Source organism: Biomphalaria glabrata, chromosome 7 (assembly GCF_947242115.1).
Source record: "Biomphalaria glabrata chromosome 7, xgBioGlab47.1, whole genome shotgun sequence".
Taxonomy (NCBI): Eukaryota; Metazoa; Mollusca; class Gastropoda; family Planorbidae; genus Biomphalaria; species Biomphalaria glabrata.
The window spans coordinates 6380721-6402046 of NC_074717.1; the positions used below are offsets into that span (position 1 = coordinate 6380721).

The 21326-nt window shown below is 33.9% G+C and overlaps 1 protein-coding gene across 1 annotated transcript in view; it reads right to left on the minus strand.

Annotated features, from left to right (window-relative positions):
• Positions 1–21326, minus strand: part of LOC106062035 (xanthine dehydrogenase/oxidase-like) — a 53131-nt gene that overhangs the window by 13620 nt on the left and 18185 nt on the right. The window contains exons 4-23 of the mRNA XM_056036015.1: positions 17779–17875; positions 17054–17162; positions 15371–15497; positions 13736–13797; positions 13023–13151; positions 11751–11822; positions 11155–11299; positions 9778–9945; positions 8877–8953; positions 7741–7834; positions 6832–6944; positions 6084–6268; positions 5369–5534; positions 4783–4987; positions 3111–3280; positions 1984–2145; positions 824–1000; positions 633–696; positions 394–463; positions 149–236 (exon numbers count right to left, since the gene is read on the minus strand). Coding sequence (XP_055891990.1) covers positions 149–236; positions 394–463; positions 633–696; positions 824–1000; positions 1984–2145; positions 3111–3280; positions 4783–4987; positions 5369–5534; positions 6084–6268; positions 6832–6944; positions 7741–7834; positions 8877–8953; positions 9778–9945; positions 11155–11299; positions 11751–11822; positions 13023–13151; positions 13736–13797; positions 15371–15497; positions 17054–17162; positions 17779–17875 — 2480 coding nt within the window. The remainder of the gene's footprint in view (positions 1–148; positions 237–393; positions 464–632; positions 697–823; positions 1001–1983; positions 2146–3110; positions 3281–4782; positions 4988–5368; positions 5535–6083; positions 6269–6831; positions 6945–7740; positions 7835–8876; positions 8954–9777; positions 9946–11154; positions 11300–11750; positions 11823–13022; positions 13152–13735; positions 13798–15370; positions 15498–17053; positions 17163–17778; positions 17876–21326) is intronic.

Genomic DNA, 21326 nt, shown 5'->3' on the forward strand with positions numbered 1-21326 from the left:
CTTTTCTTTAGACAACCCTTTCTTTGAATCCCTCCACAGCAGAGATAGCTATTATTAGGCCTATAATAATCAAAACATTTTTAACACACAAATAATTAACCCTTTTTTTCAGAAGCGCCAAAAAATTATGAAATTATAAGTCACTTACTTTGTATTTAATGTACGCAGGATGCCGCGTCCCAGTCAAACACATGTCCTCATCCCTGTCCAACACACATCGGACAGGCTTATTGGTTCTGTGATACACAAGAACAACCTGAGACTATTAGACTGATTTAAATGAAACTGAACTAAAGATGATTTAAAAGCATTAAATTCAATCTGGCAGAAAATATAAGAAATATAATAAATGCCTTTTCAATTGATACAGTTCAAAATTACATTGCCACTTACTTGACAGCTGCGACAGCTGCAGGCAGCAAGCATGTGGCTGTTCTTGTTTCCTTACCCCCAAATCCTCCACCTGATGAAAAGTTACATGTACTTCAATCATCTTTTTGTGTAAGCTTTGAACTTCTTCATAATAAGTCTTAATAAATTTAAAAACAGTTAATTCCAGGTTTAAGAGTATATAACACTTATATTGAATGCATCTTTAAAGCCAAACCAAACACAAGGACAGTTTGTCATACCCAGTCTCTTCACTTTCACTGCGATACGATTGGCTGAGAGTCCCAAGACTTTACCCAGGCATGTCTAAGCAAAAAAAAAATGTACAATTTAAATAAAATCATTCAAGATAATGAAAACTTGTTTAGTTACAAATCTTTGAAAGAAAAATGAAACTAAGTAGATTATGATTAAGGGATGTAACTCTACCGACCTGCATCTGTGTGGGTGACTGTGTGGTGGCTACAACCTCTATCTCCCCTGCATCCCTTGGGTACACCACGCAGCCCTGGGGTTCCAGATAAAAGTGCTCCTGGGCTGACACATGCATGTCACCTTCCTCAACATGGTCGCAGTTTTGAAAAGCTTTCTCAACATCACCAGTGTCCAACTGGAGAAATACAATATTTACACAATGACTGAGATTGGGCTTTCCTGACATATCAATAATGACCTTATACAATTTTAGCATTTTTTACAACAATTCACCCTATCAATCAATTTTATCAATAAAATCTATCAATCAATCTTATCAATCGTTCCATTCAATTCTGTCAATTAACCATATCAATCAATTCTATCAATCATTCTGTCAATTAACCATATCAATCAATTCTATCAATCATATAAATCCATTCTATCAACTAATTCTATCAATCAATTACATCAATCAATCATATCCCTGCACATAATGGGATAAAGATGTATAGCTGATGGCATAAAAAGGCTTGGCTATCTTTCAAGGGGACTGGAGTTTGAATCCTGACCCTAAGTTGTGTTTGAGAGTGCCTAAAGGCAGCATGAAAAACATATTGAACTGAAATATACCCAGATTTATAACAATTTTGATCAAGAACAGAAGTATTGTTCCAGTGTCTCCTCCCCTCTTCCCCACCTCCATTTTTTTTTTAAATTTAAAACCAAACTATTATTTCAATAGCTAGAAATTAACATTTTTGCTTATTCTCTTTCTCTTATGATTCCACAATTGTTGCTGCTTTTCTATTATTCAGTGATAAACAGTTAAAGCTATTCCCTGCTTTAACTGATATTACTAACATTAAAAAAAAAGAGCTCAGAGAACTAAGCAAACCCTCAACTTTATTCAACACAATATCACCTCACACTTCTGCTCTTACATAATACCAGTCATCACCACACTCTTTCTTACTAACCTATACATGTAAAATAGGCTTACACATTCACAGACACACACACACACTTTCACTATTGACCCACACTCATATTCAAAAAACAATGTATTATATTCAAAGCTAGAAATAGGCAATGCTGTTTGATAAGTCAATTCATTAGGAAAAGGAACATGAATGTAAATGATAAAAAATTTGATAATGGTATTCAAAGTTCCGCTACCTTGACTGGCGTAGGGAAGAACAAATTCTTTTCAATTGCCTGTTTGATAGAAAGAACAGGCTCCAAGTCTTCATACTCTACTTCAACACTGTGTGCCCCCCTCTGGGCCTCTGCAAGTGTTTGGGCCACCACTGCAGCAATTACCTGGCCTTCATGAACAACCTGGCAATTGCAGAGATTTACAAATTGTAAAACAGACAAGAAATGAAACAAAAATGTTAATAAATTTCACTTAATTGTCAATTACTAGACTGAGGACTGTCAAGCACATGTTATATACTGTTAAGTGCTTCCGCTGTGTCAAATTCTAAAAAAAAAAAAACAAGCTCAAATGGAGGTAACACTGAACTTAATGCTGGACAGAGAACACTGGTGAAAGGGCCAACAATCGATAAAGGTAGTCGATGCTAGTGTTGAACATCAAACACGTTTTATATACTCAAGAAGGGAACCATCGAATGTCATCTACTTCTAGCCGTCTATAAAATCCTTATTTCTATGTCAATAAGAAAAGCGTCTTGTTTATATCGACTCCTAGAGCATTCTTACTTTTTAAGTTATATCACATCATCGTCACTAAGTAAAAATTTCCCTGTTTTCCCTAATTCTTAATCATGCCATAACATTACTTTTCAATGTTTTTTTTGCTCTCCCAAGTTCTACAAAAACTCTTTCCAAATACATACAAAACACACACAATCTAGAAACATTCCCCAGCATTTGCAAAAATTTAGTTTAAGTACCATTAACCTTTCAGCAGAAAGGATAAGGATACTATTGGGTGAGAACCCTGATTATCTCTAGGCTGCAAACTTTTCTACTTTAACTTGTGAAAATTTAATAACAGGCAGTAAGACTGACTGGAGGCACGGTGAACTGGGTCCGAAGTTCGAATCCTGATGAAGAATGGGATATTTAATTTCGGGATCTTTGGGAGTCTCTAAATCCACCCAGCTCTAATGGGTACCTGATATTAGTTGGGGAAAAGTAAATGCAGTTGGTCATTGTGCTGGCCATATGACACCCTCATTAACTGTAGACCACAGAAACAGATGACCTTTACATCATCTGCCCTATAGACCACAAGGTCTGAAATGTTAACTTTTTTTTACTTTAGTAAGACTGACCATATCCTTGGCAAAGACTTGTTCTGTCGTGTCCCAGTTGTTATCCCCAGGGACATCTCTGTAGTCAACGACATCAACAACTCCAGGCATCTGCAGGACAGTGGAGAAGTCTACTTTGAGCAAACGAGCATGAGCTCTCTTGCTAGTCACCAGACCCACAAACAGTTCACCTTTTTGGAATTCACAGAGAATTATTAGAAAGGAAAATGTTGTCAAGCAAAGGTTAATAGGTAGTTCTAAAATGAGAAGGTACTTCTGAGCTCCTAGTTTGCGTCCTGATGACATCAGTCAAGTCTCACCCACTCTCTTTATAGTAAAGATTAGGAAGATTTTTTTATGCTTAACCAAAACCAGAAAAAAGAAAAACATTAAAAAATTACTAAAAAAAAAAAAAACTTGTGTAATTTTATCAATTAGTTTGGATCAGACATGTAATTAAAGTTGTAACAGATCTAGACCAACAACAATAAATCTTAATAGTATTTTTACCAAATGTTTTTATTTAGCGCTATTTCATGCTTTTAGCTTTCTCAATATGCTATGATCCTATCACTTGTTTGGACCAGTTGGGAAAATGTGGAGGGGGAAGAAAGAAAGGGATATCTGGGTGGATTTTAATGTAATTGTTTTTCAAAAGCATTTACAAAAAAACAAAAAAGCTGAATTCAAACTCATGCCTCACACCTCCTCGGGCTAACATGTTATCCACTCTGCTAGTGAGGTACTTGTGACTAGTTAAGATTGTATACTTATATATTTTTTGTTTCAATTTAGAGCGGTGACCTATAAAGGGGACTTATTCAGCTTAAACCACAACTTCAGTCAAGTACAATTTCTTTCCCTTGTTCATATACCAAACATAACAATTTATTACCAGAATTTAATTAACTAATTGGTTAATTTTTTTTATTGATTCTTGTGTTGTAAAAGAAATAACATGTTCAAACTTTTTACCAGACAGAGTGAATTGATATAAGATTTATAAAAAGAAAAAAGAGATCTTTTAAATAGCACTTGAAGGAGAATCATAAATCCACATATTTCTAATGAGTTAAAGAAGGTAGTTGTTGGGTTCTCTTTCTGTGGTCAGGCTTTTTGGAAAATGTCATGACTCAACATCTACACAATTTCAAAAAATCATATGTAGTTATTAGAGCTTGATAGTCTCAGAAATAAACTATATTCTTAGAAATTATTTTTTTATATCAGAACTCAAACATTGGACTTATAATTTAAATTAAATCTGCAGCTCATTTGATGGTAAAAAGAAACTTATTAGTATTGCCTTCTAAGAAAAATATAAGGCGTGGTGGCTGACCGGTAAAGCGCTTGGCTTCCGAACCGGGGTTCGAATCCTGATGAAGACTGGGATTTTTAATTTCTGGATCTTCGGGCGCCTCTGAGTCCACCCAGCTCTAATGGGTACCTGACATTAATTAGGGAAAAGTAAAGGCGGTTGGTCGTTGTGCTGGTCACATGACACTTTCGTTAACCGTTGGCCACAGAAACAGATGACCTTTACATCATCTGCCCTATAGACCACAAGGTCTGAAAGGGAAACTTTACTTATAAGAAAAATAAAACAGAAGCAAATATCTCCTTAAACAATAGTTGTTTTCAATTTTAATACTGGCCATATTTCTAGTTAGTTTGATCATTAAACATAAAGTACCTTGACATTTTGGTAAATCATCCATAAACATTGCCTCCCCTGTGACCTGTTTGTGTGCCGACACATGAACCAAAGGTTTGCCAATTGAATCAAATGGTGAATCAGGATCTTTAACTTTGTAAAACTGACTTCCTCTGCTTATCCCTCGCTTAAGTGGGTCAGCAGCGCTTAGACCAACAAGAGGTACCAAGCTCATTATGACCCTCTGAAACAAAAATTATTACTTAAAAATTTGTTTTAAAATTAATTTAATTAACAATGAAAATATTGTATTTATAAAAAAGAATTTCACATCCTCTATTTAAGATTGTTTTACATGTTTTCAGATGTTCCTTCAGGATTGAAGATTTGTACATCCTAGCCTAAATCTCCTACAGGACAGCGGGGGATGGCAGTAGACAGGTTTCAAACCTAGGACCATCAAGACAACAGTACAAAAAAACATGACCAGGAAGACTCCTGTGCTATAGCCAGATGTGCCCTTCAAAGGATACAGTTGTTTTGATAAAATCTTAAAGTGATACAGTTCAGAAAATGGAAAGCTGAAAATGGACACATTGCATTAAATTACATGGGATGAACCAACCTCTTGAAGCTTTTTAGACACAGCTGTGAAGAACTTGAAGAAAAAGCTGAGGGTCAGTGTCCTCCTGTAGGCCACCATCCCCCCAGGTGATCCTGGAGGCAATGGAAGATCAGCAGGCAGCATGTCTTGGGAGCAGGCAATGTCAAGGACAGAGTCATCCCACATTCTGAAATAGTTTTATAACTTTAGGAATTTTTATTTGAAATTTCTGAAAATTACAGAGAAAATTATATTTCTTAAAGTGAAGTAGTCAGATGGCAATACTCTGGCAATACTCTAGCCTTTGGGTCAAGCTTATTGATAAAGGGCTTGTCATTATAGTTGACTCAGGTGTGTCACTACCCAAAAAAATTGTGCTGAATAAAAACAATTGGTAAAAATATTTCTAATCGCACAAATATAATGTAAGTCTAGATCTATTACAAATTTAATTAAATGACTGATACAAACTAATTGATATAATAATAATTTATACAATTTAAAAAGTATCTTTAATGTTTTTCTTGTTTATGTTTTAAAATGATAGGATAGTTCCCATTCATATAACGTATTGATCCAGTTGTGAGTAATTTAATGGTGCTAAAGTTAGAATTGTTTTTTACATGATCTTATTACATTAATCTGTTATAACACACAAATTACGGAAATGGAAACACTAAAACATAACCCTACTTGTTGCTAACATAATTTTTTAAAACTCAAACAGCATGGTTACCTCCCCTTTAAAGCCTCCATTGTTTTTGCAGCCAGTACAGTATTGACAGACATGCCCCCAAATGCCAGCTGAATGTCTGTGATGACTCTAGTATTGAAGACAAGGGTCACTCTCATCCCAGCGTTGACTATGGAGATGTCATCTTCTCTGCGGCACGCTTGTTTGTAGCCATAAAAGAAATCATTCTGTTCATGAACAAAGAAGAAGAAGAAGAAAAAAATGAACAAAGAAGAACAAAAAAATAAACAAAGAAGATGAAGAAGAAAAAATGAACAAAGAAGAAGAAAAAAAAATGAACAAAAGAAGAATTCTTCTCAGGAAAGACATAATGAAAATAAAAAGATATACTACAATAATGAGAAAGATAAAAGGGTTGTCAACTCTTTTTCATCAGCCTTCATAATCTGCAGGTTTATGAACAGGTCAGTCGTGATATATCTCAAATAACTGTGAGAGAAGGGTTCAAAGAAATAAAGGAAAGAAACAATGAATCATGTATATGGGTGGAAAAATTAGGAAGATAGAGCAAAACAAACAATTAGTAAGTGGCTTTTTGTGTTAACTTCTATAATTGTTTCATAAAGGAAAAATTAATTTTACTTTTGGATAACACTTTAACAATGTAGTTACAGCTTCGCTTTAAATTCATCTACTAACAAAGTTCTATTGATTAGAACTGAAAATTAAGGGGGAAAATGTGCATTTGATTCAATTATACTGACACACAATAATGAAACAATACTCTTACTTCAGTTGTGAACGGTAAGGTGATTGAAATTAAAATCTCATGTGGTCGCATTCTTGTTTTTTTATAACCTCTGAAAAATTCTGTGTCCATTTTCACTGATCTATGACCAAGACCTGTTCATTGATAATCAACAAAAATCAAATCAACAAACCATACTGTTAAAAGTGTTATTTATCACTCAAAAATTCAAGTAGTTTTATATATACTTTTCTTTAATTATAGTCCCAGCTGATTTTGAAGGTTAAATTAAATGTTGGCCTCTTTCAATCATTGAAAAGCTAAAGCACTGTTTCATGTGAGTGTACAGTCATACTCTAAAGAGACATTCCTGTCCACATACAACGTAGGTAAAGGTGGGGTTTTTTTGGGGGGGATTGTAGGGGAACTACCATCTTTTTTTTTGTGGCTCTCTTCTCTTTCAGAACAGATGTCAATGCTTCTTCCCCATTCATTCAACAATTATATAAAGATAAACAAAAACAACACAAGTCAAAGTAGACGTGTAAAAGTTAAGCATTATATTGTACTTTGTCTCTAGTTCTTAGAGATTGAAGACTCGAGGGTTATGACAATGAACAATTGAAAAAGAGGCTTACTTTAATATACAGGAGGGGGAAGGTGTGCAAAAGTAGGTATACAGTGATAAAAAAATAGAAAACACTGGTATATTTACTGCATTTATTATACTGAAAGAATAAAAAGAAATGATTAAAAGTATATGCTCAACTAAACATAATTAATGCTTTAATTAAAAGGAAATTATGCAACATTTGTTTGTTTGTACAATAAATGCAGTAAATATATAGGTGTTTTCTTTTTTTTGTATCACTGTATACCTACTTTTGCTCACACACACCCTGGTATATTATATAACCTACTAATATCCAACTATTAAAAAAAATTACTGACCATGAGCAGCAAACTCAATTTCAGCATTACATGCTAGTAGCAGAGGATTCAGGTCTGAGATTGGGCTGGCATTTATGATATTCCCTCCAATGCTCTAAAATGCATGAGAAAAACAAGCTCTTGTAAACACTAATTTTAATGTGTAGGCTTTAATGTTCATCTTACACACACCTGTACACACACAGGGAATGAAATTGATATTTAGGCCTAGTTCAAAAGATATGGAAAAGGTATGCAGCTTGCAACTGGGTTTGTGAAGCAATGTGAAACACTGCATACATCCTTGAGCACTGGAATCGAAGACATTGCCAGTATAACTTTTTAATGATAAAGTTAAATTATATATATATTATATGATAAGTTGTTTTTTTCTATGATTGAGAGATATTGCAGACGTAGAGGTATAGAATCTGTAAGGATTAGGAACAAATCCTGTCAGAGGCAGAGATTCTACTATAAGAATTTCAAACATCCCCGATTCCATCCAAATCTATTGGGTACCTCAAATTTGATTTGGAAAGTTGTGCTGGTAGCCACATGACACCTCCTGTAACTTTTGGCAACATTATTATTAGGTCTCTAAGTAAACAGTTAATACATCCTGATATAATAGTATAAAAATGTATAAAATTGACTCTAACAATTGTGAAAAAATGGCACTGGATAGATCCACATAGAGAGCAAGTATAAAGGAAGGGTCCTGGATTGCAGATGGCAAAACAACAGGAGTACAAAGAAGGGTGAAAGTGCAACAGCACCTGGTGATAACCGATGCCCCAACTAGTGATCGCAGCTGTGCCTCTTTAGTCACTCTAGAAGTTGCAAAGGGAAAAAAAAGGGAAAAGATTGTCTCTCAACACGTAAAACGCCACAGAATAGTACAAGCTAATCTCTCATAATCATACTCAAAGTAGCATACTTAGGCATTGTCTTCATTTCTGAAGATCAATGATGAATGCAGTATTTAACTTAACCATGCAGACCAGTTGCGATCTACATATTTCACCAAATGCAATACAGACAAAGCTGTTGTCTACATATGCCAATCAATAATTGCTTTCATAACACTAAAAAAAGTGAAGACTGGAGCCTTAATCTTATTCTCACAGCATATATTTTATTGCAATGCTACTTACAGCAACATTCCTGATTTGTCTCCCAGCAAAAAATCCTAACATCTCAATAAATCCTCTAAACACTCGAGTCTTTTCCTCTGAAAGAAAAAAAAATAACAAAAAAATAATAATTAGGACACAATGTTTTATTTCCTTTTTATAACAATTCCCTTCAGCAATGCAAGAGTTATCTTGACAAAGCACAATCCTAACAATGAATTATGTATTAAAGAAAACTATATAGCCCATTAGCTGGTTTATAAGCCTGCTAGGGAAATTCCCTATTGTGTATGTCTTCATCATATTTTGCTAATAAAAATCTCCCATTCCAATGACATTTCATTGTGTTTGGCATTGGTCTAAGGGTTACTAATGTTTTGGGAAAGCAAAAAATAACTTTGTTCTAGCTGAAAATCAAAAATTGCTAAAATTATAGCAATTAAAATTGTCTTCTCTTAAAAGTCAAATTTATCTCTACCATCTCTATAAATCTTAAACTTTACAACTAAAAAAATTGAGGCCATGTTATTTATCAACATACAAAACAATTTATATCAAAGTAAATTTTGATCAGTGATATTTTGATCATTGATAAAAATGAGAATAATTATTTTATGCTACTCATATCCAATTACAGACAACATTTATCATTAACAGATTTTCAAGGTGAGAAATGATATCCTTTTGTTGAATTTTGTAATCTTTTTGTAGTTGCATTACCTCCCTTTTATTTAGACAGCTGGAATAAATTTATGTTGCATATGTTATGCATACTTAGTACATTTTCTATTATTGTGCAGGAAGTTACACAAAATTGATGAAAGGAAATTGAAAGGCACTTGTTCCTTATGATATCAGGTGTGTTATAAAATAATAAGAACCACAATGTGCCCATTGGTCAGAAAAGATAAAAGTACATTACCAGGATATGTGCTGACAGCTTTTCTCAAATGTTTTTCCATGTCAGTCAGTGACACAGAGGCACCAAACTTGATTCCTTTCTCCAGGATCTTGACTTCTCTGAGTTCTTTGACAAAAGCAGGACTCACTAAAGTTGTGTAGTGTCTTTGTCTAAACTTTGTTTCGATTCCTAAAACACACAAAAAAAAAAGATGCCAACTTTCTAGCCACAAATCTTACCTTAAAACAACATAACATACAGTATCATTTACTGTGGCTCAGTACTTTTATATGAGAGCCCATATTAATTACCAAATTTTTAAAGAATGTATATAGTTGTACACTTAATAGACTTTAACTGTTCAACAAAGAATAGAACTAAAAATCATTGACTAAGTCCATACATTATGCTGTGAATGCATGCCTGGCTCCGCTTTGTGCTGTTCACGGTATAGCTGTCACGACGATCGAAGGCCTCGGCAGTGTCAGGACAAAACTACACCCACTCCAGGTAGGTCTTGAAGGCATCTAATAAATGGGCTTAGAGCAAGTTTTGGATTTCTAAGATTTATGCCTCTGAGCAAACAGGCCTCTCTCTCTTTCTCGCATATGTATGTATATGTATGTATGTTTGTGTATCTGTATTTATATATATATATATATATATATATATATATATATATATTTATATATATATATAATAATATATATATATATTCTACCTTGAAACTAGTGGTGCGCTCTCTAGGAAGATTTCAATGTATTCCTTTAGGTATTTGGGTAAAAGATCATATCAATAATAATAATACTGGCAAATGCCTTCGATTCCAAAGATTAAAGATGAGTGCAGTGTTTCACATGACTATGCAAACCCAGTTGCAATCTGCATATTTTCTGCATCTCGTGCAGATAAAGCTGTTGTCCGCAGGTGGTCTATTTAAATTTTCTTTCAGTCTTCTGTGCCTTTCCTCAATAAGGGCCTATCTTTGGGTCTCAAATGTTTCCCACAGCTTTTGTGAGAGCTCTCCAACAGTCTCTTTCAGAGGCCATCTACTGCCAGCTACTTTCCTCTATGCCAGTGAGGGTAAAATGGCTCCTGAGTTGATTTTTATAGCACTTATGTGGGTATCTATGTGATGCTGCCCCCCTTTAAGCTTGCCAAGAAGACCACCTTTGGCATGGGGTAATTATTAACATTATAAATTTTATGTACCATTTCATATAAATTAACACTCAAATTTTAAAATAGTTTCTCCATTAAATAATAATCAATCTTTTATTTCAGTAAGAAAATGAAAGACATTTCCTCCAGCATAATTAAAACATTATTAAATAGTATTATTATTAAAACTGAATATTAAAAAAAACAACATAATATTTCAAAGAAACATCCACTGACCTATTTCTGTGTTGCCAGTTACCAGCCTACAATCTGGATATCTGTTTTTTATTTCAAGAAGCTGTGCCAGGGTCGTAGGGCGGAGCCAAGTACAGCGGTCTGATTCAAATCGGAGATTCTCACTAATCAGTTTTGCTGACATTAGCTTTGAGTTCAGAAAGAAAATGTTGAAAAAGAAAAAGTATCAAAGTAAAATTGATAAGTTGTCATGTTGATTTTTTGTTAGAAGCTGTCTGGACTTTACTCTCACCCAGGGCTAAGCATGGGTATTTCCAAATAACCAAGAATATTCAAGCTATCTACTTCATCAAGTTCAGTCTTAAAAAGCTTTTACTAATTTTTTAAAATTCAATACAATGAAAGACTACTTTTTTATAACTATTTTTTTTAATCTTAAGAATAGAAACAAATTAATTTTTTGTTCTAATATTTTATTAAAATATTAAAGGTTACAAGGTTTCACCCATAAAATAAATAACAAATGGGACTCCCTAAACTATTTCTACTACTGTCACTTTTAATAATACAGGATTATCTAATAACAGAAATGCATAAAATACAATTTTGAAAATTTACATTAAAAAACGTTATAGTACCTTTAACTCTGGTGGAAAGATCGGCTCTTGGCTCGGGTCATAGAATACAGGCTCAGAGAGTTCACATAGTTCCTAGAAATAAAAAAACAAAAGGATAATGATGGCTCTTCAGTTGAGTGGTAAGCATTTCAGACCAAACTATCAACACAAAGGTTACAGGTTCAAATCCTACCCCTCTTGTCTTTTTCATAAGGTTTAATAACCTTTGTTCTGAAAACAATATATGAAACTTATAAAACAAGACAAAACAGTTTTAGAAACTCAAAATGTTCCTAGAAATAACCACCATTATAATTACATTTGATACTCCTATTAGTCATTCACTATGTATGGTCATGAGTGAAAGCTAGTGATTTTTATCAGTACTTTTACTGCAATGGTTATGGTTTAAGTCATTAAAGTAGTTTAGAAAGTTCCCCTTTTAGAACTTTTGATCTATAGGGCAGACAATGTTAAGGTCATCTGTTTCTGTGGCCCACAGTTAATGAGAGTGTCATGTGGCCAGCACAACAATCAACCATTTTTACTTTTTCCCAACTATTGGTAGGTACCTTTAAAACTGGGTGGACCCAGAGGCGCTCTTAAGATCCTGAAATAAAAAATCCCAGTCTTCACTAAGATTTGAACATGGAACCCTCAGTTTGGAAGCCAAGTGCTTTACCACTCAGCCACTGTGCCTCTATTGAGTGATTATTCTCAAAATATTTGTAGAGATTCTCATTATAACGAAAGACATGGGGTTCACCTATGTAACTTGAAAACTGTTTCTTTCAATAGAAACACATTGGATTTACCATTGTTCATAAAGGTAGGTTGTATTTTCCTTTTCTTTTCTAACCCTGAAGTTTTAAAGACATACACAAACAACAAATTAAAAAACAAAAACTAAAACAGAAACTGAAATAAGCAGTTGAATTCTCACTTTTATTGTTCATTGCCCAATCTATATAAAGACTATCAAATTTTTACTTTTACTTTTTCCCAACTAATAGCAGGTACCCATTAATACTGGGTGGACTCAGAGGCACTCTTAAGATCCTGAAATAAAAAATGCCAGCCGTCACTAAGATTTGAACATGGAAACCCCATACCCCCTGGTTGTCCAGGACTGTCATTTGGATTTGTCGATGGTCCCGGCTTCATACCCTGCCTTCCCCCATCATCCTGCGGGAGGTTTGGACTAGGAAGTAAATTATCTTCAACTCTGAAGGAGCATCCAAAACATGTGAAACATTTTACAAACATTTTAGTTACTTTATAACAAATTCTTACATCTTCTGAGTTCAAAGAATCTTCTGCACTTGGATCATCAGGTGCACCATTTTCCGAAGCACAACCATTTGTCACTGGTTTGCTCTGATTCTTACAACATTTTTCTCCCATAGGACAATCACTGTATCGCTGTCATGAAAAACAAGCAAAATATAAAAACACTTAAAAAAACAAAAACAAAGCTTATCTAAGGGAAAGCATTCCACACTTACAACTATATCAATCAATAATGTAGAAGTTATGTCCCTTATTTCATAAAATATCAATAATTAATTATAGGTCGTTTAATTTTTTTTTAATGATTTGTTAGGTACTATAAATAATTGTTTCAGCCTAATCTGAGAATGGGTAGAGAAATAACATATACAGTTAGCTAAGGGGACAAAACTCGAAATATTAGCCATATCTCTCAATACTTTAGGATTAATTTCCCTTGTAGGCATGGAACAAAATTATTAATTACTAGTAATAAATTGACTTATTGTTGTTTTTTTATTACGTCATGTATTGTCTTCATCAATGAATAATTGGGCAAAGTTTGAACTTGCTCCAAGAATGAATGCGGGAGAAATTATGTATTCAAACTTTTTATTAGACAAACCAAGAAAGTCGATATAAGCTTTATGTTTTACTTTACTTATGTGTTAGTGAAATGCAAAGTTTGATTACATCTGAATGTAGTGAAAAAAACAATATATCACTGTTAAAGTTACCTTAATAAATGGATAAAAACTTTCAAGTATAGGACGATACCCAGTACACCTGCACAAGTTTCCTGAAAAAAAAAAGTACATTTCAGTTCTGAGCACTTATTGTTGTTATATGTTAAATAATTTTTTGAATATAATCAATTCCTGTTACTTTTTTTTAAACCTGTGTAACACTTAATGTCCCAGAAGAAACTTTATCGCTCTTTTCCTAGGACGTCATCTTGCTGAAGAAACCAAATATTAAGACACTAGTATGATCTCAATAAATTCTAATCAGAGTATTAAGGCTGTTCAATTTTTTTGCCTGGATTCCTTTTTATACAAGCCCTTCAAGTGTGTCTGTTTTATGACATGTTACCCATTAATATCAATGTGGAAGTGCTTCATTCACATGTTCATATATTCCTTCAACAATCAGAAGGCCTCTTGCACTCTAGTAAGTCACATGTGGTATTCAATTATGTGGCTTACATACAATATATCATAATATTCTTGAGCAAAAATCTACTGAACATGTTAAATATAAAAATATTTCAATGTTTGCAAAGTTATGCACTTATTTTAGTAGGTTAGATGTATAGAAAGATAAAGGATCACTTTTAGTCATTTTTTCGATATGAAAAGAGCATTTTTTTCCTAGTAGAAAATATAACCTTCTAAACAATGCAGAAGATGCACTGTGGCTGAGTTGTAAAGTGCTTGGCTTTTGAACAGAGGGGTCCTGGCTTCACATCCTGGTGAGGATTAGGATTTTTAACTTCAGGATCTTTAGGGTGCCTGACATTAAGTGGGGAAAGGTAAAGGCGGTTGGACCTTGTGCTAGCCACAAGACATCCTAGTTAACCATGGGTCACAGAAATAGATGACCTTTACACCATCTACCCTATACATCGTACAGTCTGAAAGGTGAACTTTACTTTTAAGCAATATAGAAGTAGGACATAACTATCTTCTTCTTTGAAGGAATATAGGTGATTTAAGATAAAACTTCATGACCAAATATATTAAATGATGGCTGCCTTGTTGTGTGATAATCATTCCAGACTGTCGTCACAATTATATTGATGTGAAATCCTGCTTGCTACCATCTCCTGCCGCCTTGCAAGGGACATAATAATCTTCATTTCTGAAGGAACATCAAAAACTTATAAACAAAACAAACACTTCTTCTGTGTTCTCATTTTTCAAACAATAAAATAAGATTATGTTCAAATATTAATTGCTTTTGAATTTATTACCAAAAAAATAGATGCAGTGAATGAAACAAAAAATTAAATACAGATTTCTTTATTTTTATTTAAAACACATTGACAGTGATAGTGCCACCGATAGTAAATAAAAATATGAATTATAGGCAGGTAGATTGTAATGAAAATGGAATACAGTTCAATCTTGTTATTCGGACCAAACAGGGATGCACTCTATTTCATCAGCTAGTCAGATTAACCGCATTCAACTCTATAACAGGATTTATTTCAGAAGTTTAGGATTCAGTCTGAATAAGCATCTGGTCAATTGGTTCGCCTGACCAGATTCGGCTGTATTGTTTTAAAAAGTGTGCATAACAGTACATAACCAGGCAGCCATTCTGGTATTAAATAAGAATTTCATCAATATTTATAATATATCTTAATTTACCGTCCATTGCATCATAGAGCTGCTCTGTTGTGGGGTGGGGATTGTTTCTGAGTAATGCATACATTGACATAATAATTCCTGGAGTGCAAAAGCCACACTGAGACCCATGATTCTCAGCAATCTGACGCTGTAGAAAACAAGAAGAAGTCTACTATAAATTTGGTGGCAATTTTTTATTCAAATCAAATGTGCTCTCTTATATAAGACAAAAAATTATTTTTATTTCAATTCAATTGTATTTTTTATTATTGCAGTCTCCACATAATAATAGGGTTACTCCTCACAACATAACTGTGATTCTTGACAATGAAAGACAAAATTGAATCACTAATAAATACACTAGATAGCCTACATGGCTTATAGAGAAACTCATAATAAGATAATAGATCTATTAGGCCTGATATTGCTCTATTAACTCTATAGACTATACTAGAGTATACTATAGTATAGGTTTAAAAAAAACTAAAATCACGTTTAACAAAAAATGCCCCCACCCCCGGTTCTTCTTATCGTCTGCTTTTTCTATGAAATAATTTCTCCGTTGACGTCATCAGTGTTATGGAATCATTCTTCAAGATCTTACTTCTTAAGAAACCGAAACTCTTCCCCCCGCAACTTCACATTCTCCCTGTTCTTTTTTTTTTTTTTTTACGTCTGGTTTGTGTATTAGTTCTACATTTCCGCCAGTAACCGAAATCATGTGACCCTATCAACCCGCGAATAGAGTGGATCTACTTTCTTTGGCGCAAATAAAAGTGTGCTAGAGGAGAAGAAGGAAAGAATTAATACTTTAAAAGAATTAGATCTAGTAGGCCTACTAAGATAGCAAGGCAGCATGTGAGTAAATTGGCGCGTAGGAAGACAATTTGTTATTTAATTTGGCTAGGTATGCAAATCAGCAGGCCTATGTGAATTTTGGTCTCAAGATGGGATCCGAAGTAGACAGGTGTATACTTTACACAGGGCTTATCTTTTAACCACTACATTACAGATAACTATGCTCTGCTGGAGGCCGGTGTGGACAGTATAGAAGCTTTAATACCATTCAACAGTTGCGCTGGGTCGGACACTTATCCCGAATGGGAGACGACCGCATTTCTAAGGCAGTATACTTTGGGGTGGCTAAAAAAATGACCGCGTAACTAAGGTACCGCCGTAAGCGCTATAAAGATCAACTCAGGCGCCATTTTGCCCTCACAGACATAGGGGAAATTAAGTAGCTGGCAAATATGGCAGCAGATGGCCTCTGAAAGAAACAGTTGGAGAGCTCTCACAAAAGCTTTTGAGACCCAATGTAAAATCCTTATTGAAAACAGGCGCAGAAGACGAAAAGAACACTTAAATAGACAGTCGGCGGACAACGGCTTTGTCTGCAGGATATGCGGAAAAAATATGCAGGTCGCAACTGGACTCATCTTTAATCTTCGGAATCGAAGGCATTGGCAGTATTATTATTATTGAGATGATCTTTTACCCAAATACCTAAAGGAATACAGAGAAATCTTCCTAGAGAGCGCACCACTAGTTTCAGGGTAGAATATATATATATATACAGACACACAAACATACATACATATACATACATATGCGAGAAAGAGAGAGAGGCCTGTTTGCTCAGAGGCATAAATCTTAGAAATCCAAAACTTGCTCTAAGCCCATTTATTAGATGCCTTCAAGACCTACCTGGAGTGGGTGTAGTTTTGTCCTGACACTGCCGAGGCCTTCGATCGTCGTGACAGCTATACCGTGAACAGCACAAAGCGGAGCCAGGCATGCATTCACAGCATAATGTATGGACTTAGTCAAAGAATGGACTAACAAAGCCTTTGAAAGAATTCTAATTCATTGAATGGACTAACAAAGCCCTTGAAAGAATTCTAATTCATTGAATGGACTAACAAAGCCTTTGAAAGAAGTCTATTTCATTGAATGGACTAAAAGTCTTTTGAATAATTTCTTTCGTTTTAACAAGTTTTACACTTAGGCAATTTTTTTTTTAAATGTCCTCAGCCACTATTATTATTAAGGTTAATTTAAGCTGAGCATATCAATGTTACGTGGTTCGCGGTTCGAATCCTATTCGCCTTCAATCTCAGCCGTCTAAAAGGAGGCATGTAGCCTATATGTATTATCTTTTTATAGAAGTAACTTCTCAAATATTTATACAAGGTTAAAAAAATGTAGGCTTAGCTAACAAGATATATTTTTGTTGTAGTTCTCTCGAGAGATAGATAGATAGACAGACAGACAGATAGATAGATAGACATACAGACAGACAAACAGACAGATAGATAGATAGATAGATAGATAGATAGATAGATAGAATTAAGCATTGCCCTCTGATATGAGGCCTACATATTTTTAATGACCTAATCAGTTTTATTTAATGAGACACGAAAAAAGGATACTTGATTATGTCCAATGTTGTATCATATCTTGAAAACATTACTGTACAGGCGCCGCAACCACCCTCGCCACATGCTCCTTTCGTTCCTGTCATATGGACTCTCCAATGTAAGGAAATTATGTATTATGACAAAAAGAACTTAAATTTTCCAAAAAAAAACAAAAAAAAAACTTAAAAAAAAAAGCTTATATAAGAAGAAGAACTCCTCTTATACATACATGTATCTAAATACTGTAATATTTATTTCCCCTTTTCGATATCAAAGAAGATTAATTAATTACCACTATTTGCTTAACTAATTCGTAAATATTTTTTGTTATTGATTCATGTTTAGTTTGGAGCAATGAATAATTGTGCAAAGTTTCAAATTGATCGAGAATGGGAACTGGGAGAAAGAACGTGTTAAAAATGTACCAGTGAAGCAGACACACTGACAGACAGACTTAATATAAGCTTTATATCTAGATACTATATTTGATTAAGTCAAAAAATGGGCTAACAAAGAGGTCTAATTCTTTGAATGGACTAAAAGATTTTTGAATAATTTCTTTTGTTTTAATACGTTTAACATTTATCTTCTTATCTTATATGATACAGACGTTACTTCAAAAAAAAAAAGAAGATGGTTACGTCCTACATTTAGTAATGCATATTAACCAATGACCTAAATTCTGCCAAGTCACTGGTTTTCCTAGCTAGCTCAGGCAACCCATTCCATGCTCTAATAGCACTAGGGTAGAAGGAGCATTTTTACAAATTTGTCCTAGCATATGGCATGATGTGCGTAGTGCATCTTTCTGTCTTTCAGAGTATTTTATTAAATTGTGTTTTTGTATTTGAAGATTATGGTTCAGGGTTTTATGAATAATTGCTACTTTACTTTTGAGTCTTCTGTCCTGAAGGCTTTCTAAATTTAGTGATTTTACTAAAGGTGTTACTCTAGTCATTTTGACTTATTAAAGAATGTCCTCGGCAATGACGATTACTGAGGTTAAGTTAAGCTGCGTAGACCTATGTGTCGACTCGATGGTTCGCGGTTCGAATCCTATTCGCCTTAAATCTCAGCCGTCTAGAAGTAGCGCAGACACTAGAGGTTGTAGCTTTCTAGCGCTTTTAATTATTTTTATACGAGCCGGATATGACCCACGGTCCTTAGTTTGTGTATCACCGATCTAGTACATTGAATTTAGATCGATGTCATACATGGCGATATGTTTCCTAACACTTTTATAGTTTTCATAAGAAAATGAAAGTAGACTATGAAAATGGGGTTTACTCATTTAGCCGACATATTCATTGCTAATATAAATTAGCTTCGTTCTTCGATATAGACTTTTAACATTCATTAAGGTCTCCGCCGTGATAGGAGAAACATTCATTTCAAACCAAATTTTATCAATATTGGTTAAAATGTTTTGATTTCTATCAGTGATACAGTCTATATACATACATACATACATACTCATAGCAATAGGCTTTGTGTATTAGATGTTTACCTATAAATGATATTGGCTTCAGGAAATTGATAGGCTTTATAAATCAAATTTAAAATTGATCCTCCGTTGAATATGAAACATAGAGGTGTAGAAATGATCTCCTCATGACAGAGATTCAAAAGAAAATGCAATGACAAAGCAAAAATGCAATGATTAATAGCCCCTCTCCGGGACACACAAAAAAAATACCATATGTTTCTGTCAGGCCCCATTCTTTTAATGTGGGACTAGTAGGCCTATATGACCCTCTCATTCGTACCCACCCCAACCCATTGTGACACTGTCTCACCATCACTTCTCTCATCCTAAACAATAGTACCGTCTGCTTTCCGCGCTTTAAATCGGAGTATGGTCATTGTTATTGCTGCTTCGTTAGTCATTATCAGCAAAAGACAGGTACTAGGGTGATGCTATATTTGTCTTTGAGTGTAGCTAAAGGCGTTGCGACTTTCAATACCTTTTTTTTTTTGCTCATTTTTTTTTAGGATACCTCAGCTTTTTTAGCTTTTGACGTCAGTTGTCAAGTTATTTACATCCTAAGAATCCTTTGGGCTTTTGCTTCTTTTCTTTGTCTCTTTTTGGGCTCTGACTTTTTTTTGGGGGGGTGGGGGGCATTTGGCCCCTTTATTGGGCTTTTACTTTTTTTTTATTTATTATAAAATGGTACAAATTAAATAGTTACAATTTAAAATTAATTAATTACAGTGGGATCAAACATGGAAATAGAAATAATTACATTACGGTTGCCATAGCATTTTATACGTTGCATTGTACAGGTCTAGTCATACGATATTTTGTTTTATATAATAGCACAAAATGAATATTTTTGTGAATATATATATTTGCAGTGAAAATGTTAACAATAGATAATTGAATAGAACAATCAAATAGTGAACGTAGTACATTAAATAATATTTGAACATTTTAAACTCTTAGTCACTATTTTTTTAGTTTTTTTTTTCCATTGTCCTTTTTGGTCCATTAAACCAGTTCTTTATATTATATTTTATTAAACGTATATATATATATATATATATATATATATATATATATATATATATAGAGAGAGAGAGAGAGAGAGAGAGAGATAGATAGTTAGATAGATAGATAGATATAGATACATAGATACATACACACACTTACTTACATAGGCATACAAACATCTCTATTGTTTATTTTATTTTTTCCCTTCATGACAATTTTTGATTTCCTCCTTTGAGATTCGGAACACTACTTCCTCCTCATCAAGGAGGCAAACATGTCTGCTAGAGTCAGTATCTGGGGAGTCTCTGCTTTGCGACAATTTCTCTGTGACTGTCTTTTAGTCACAAGGGTCTATTAGAGTTGTACAGAAAGGTTATGATATTCTTGAAAAAAACTGATTTTCTGATAATATTGAACTTTCAATAGTTTATTTGTCTGTAGACTTCACAAATATGTATTTTTTGTTTTTTTTTTGGAAACCTCAGAATTTGCGCTATTCAATTTTAGCTTTGTCATCATAGGACTCCTCGGGCCTTAGGCCTCTTTTCTTTGCCTCTTTTTTGGGCTTTATTTTTTTTTTATTTGGACAAGTTTTAACATTTATATTGATAGGCATGAGCTTACAAAATGAAGATTTGATGAAGGAACATGACCTGGACCTTTCAATAAGGACAACACAATGTGTTTTGAGAGTGATCAGTTTGTCCTTTATGGCAGCTACAATAAAAATGACAACAAATACGCCAAACAGTCAAAAATTGTCTCAATCAGTAACAACATAAAAGTGATCAATAAGTGAAATACTGCAATGTAAAAACTAGGTCTCACAAAGTGAGCCTTATGTCATACCACCTTGACAAATTTAGTTCATTTTTAGGTTTTATACCTAGAACTTTGACGAATAGAATAAAATTTATTAATGAAAAGAAAAGTGACCTGACTTATTTTAATAAGCTAGTTTTTATGTATTTAATATGTGGTCAGCAAGTTTCTGAATAATTAGTCGACATCACGCATAGCTGCAACTTCCGCAGAACTTTCAGCTTATGATTATTCAAATGAAAATAAA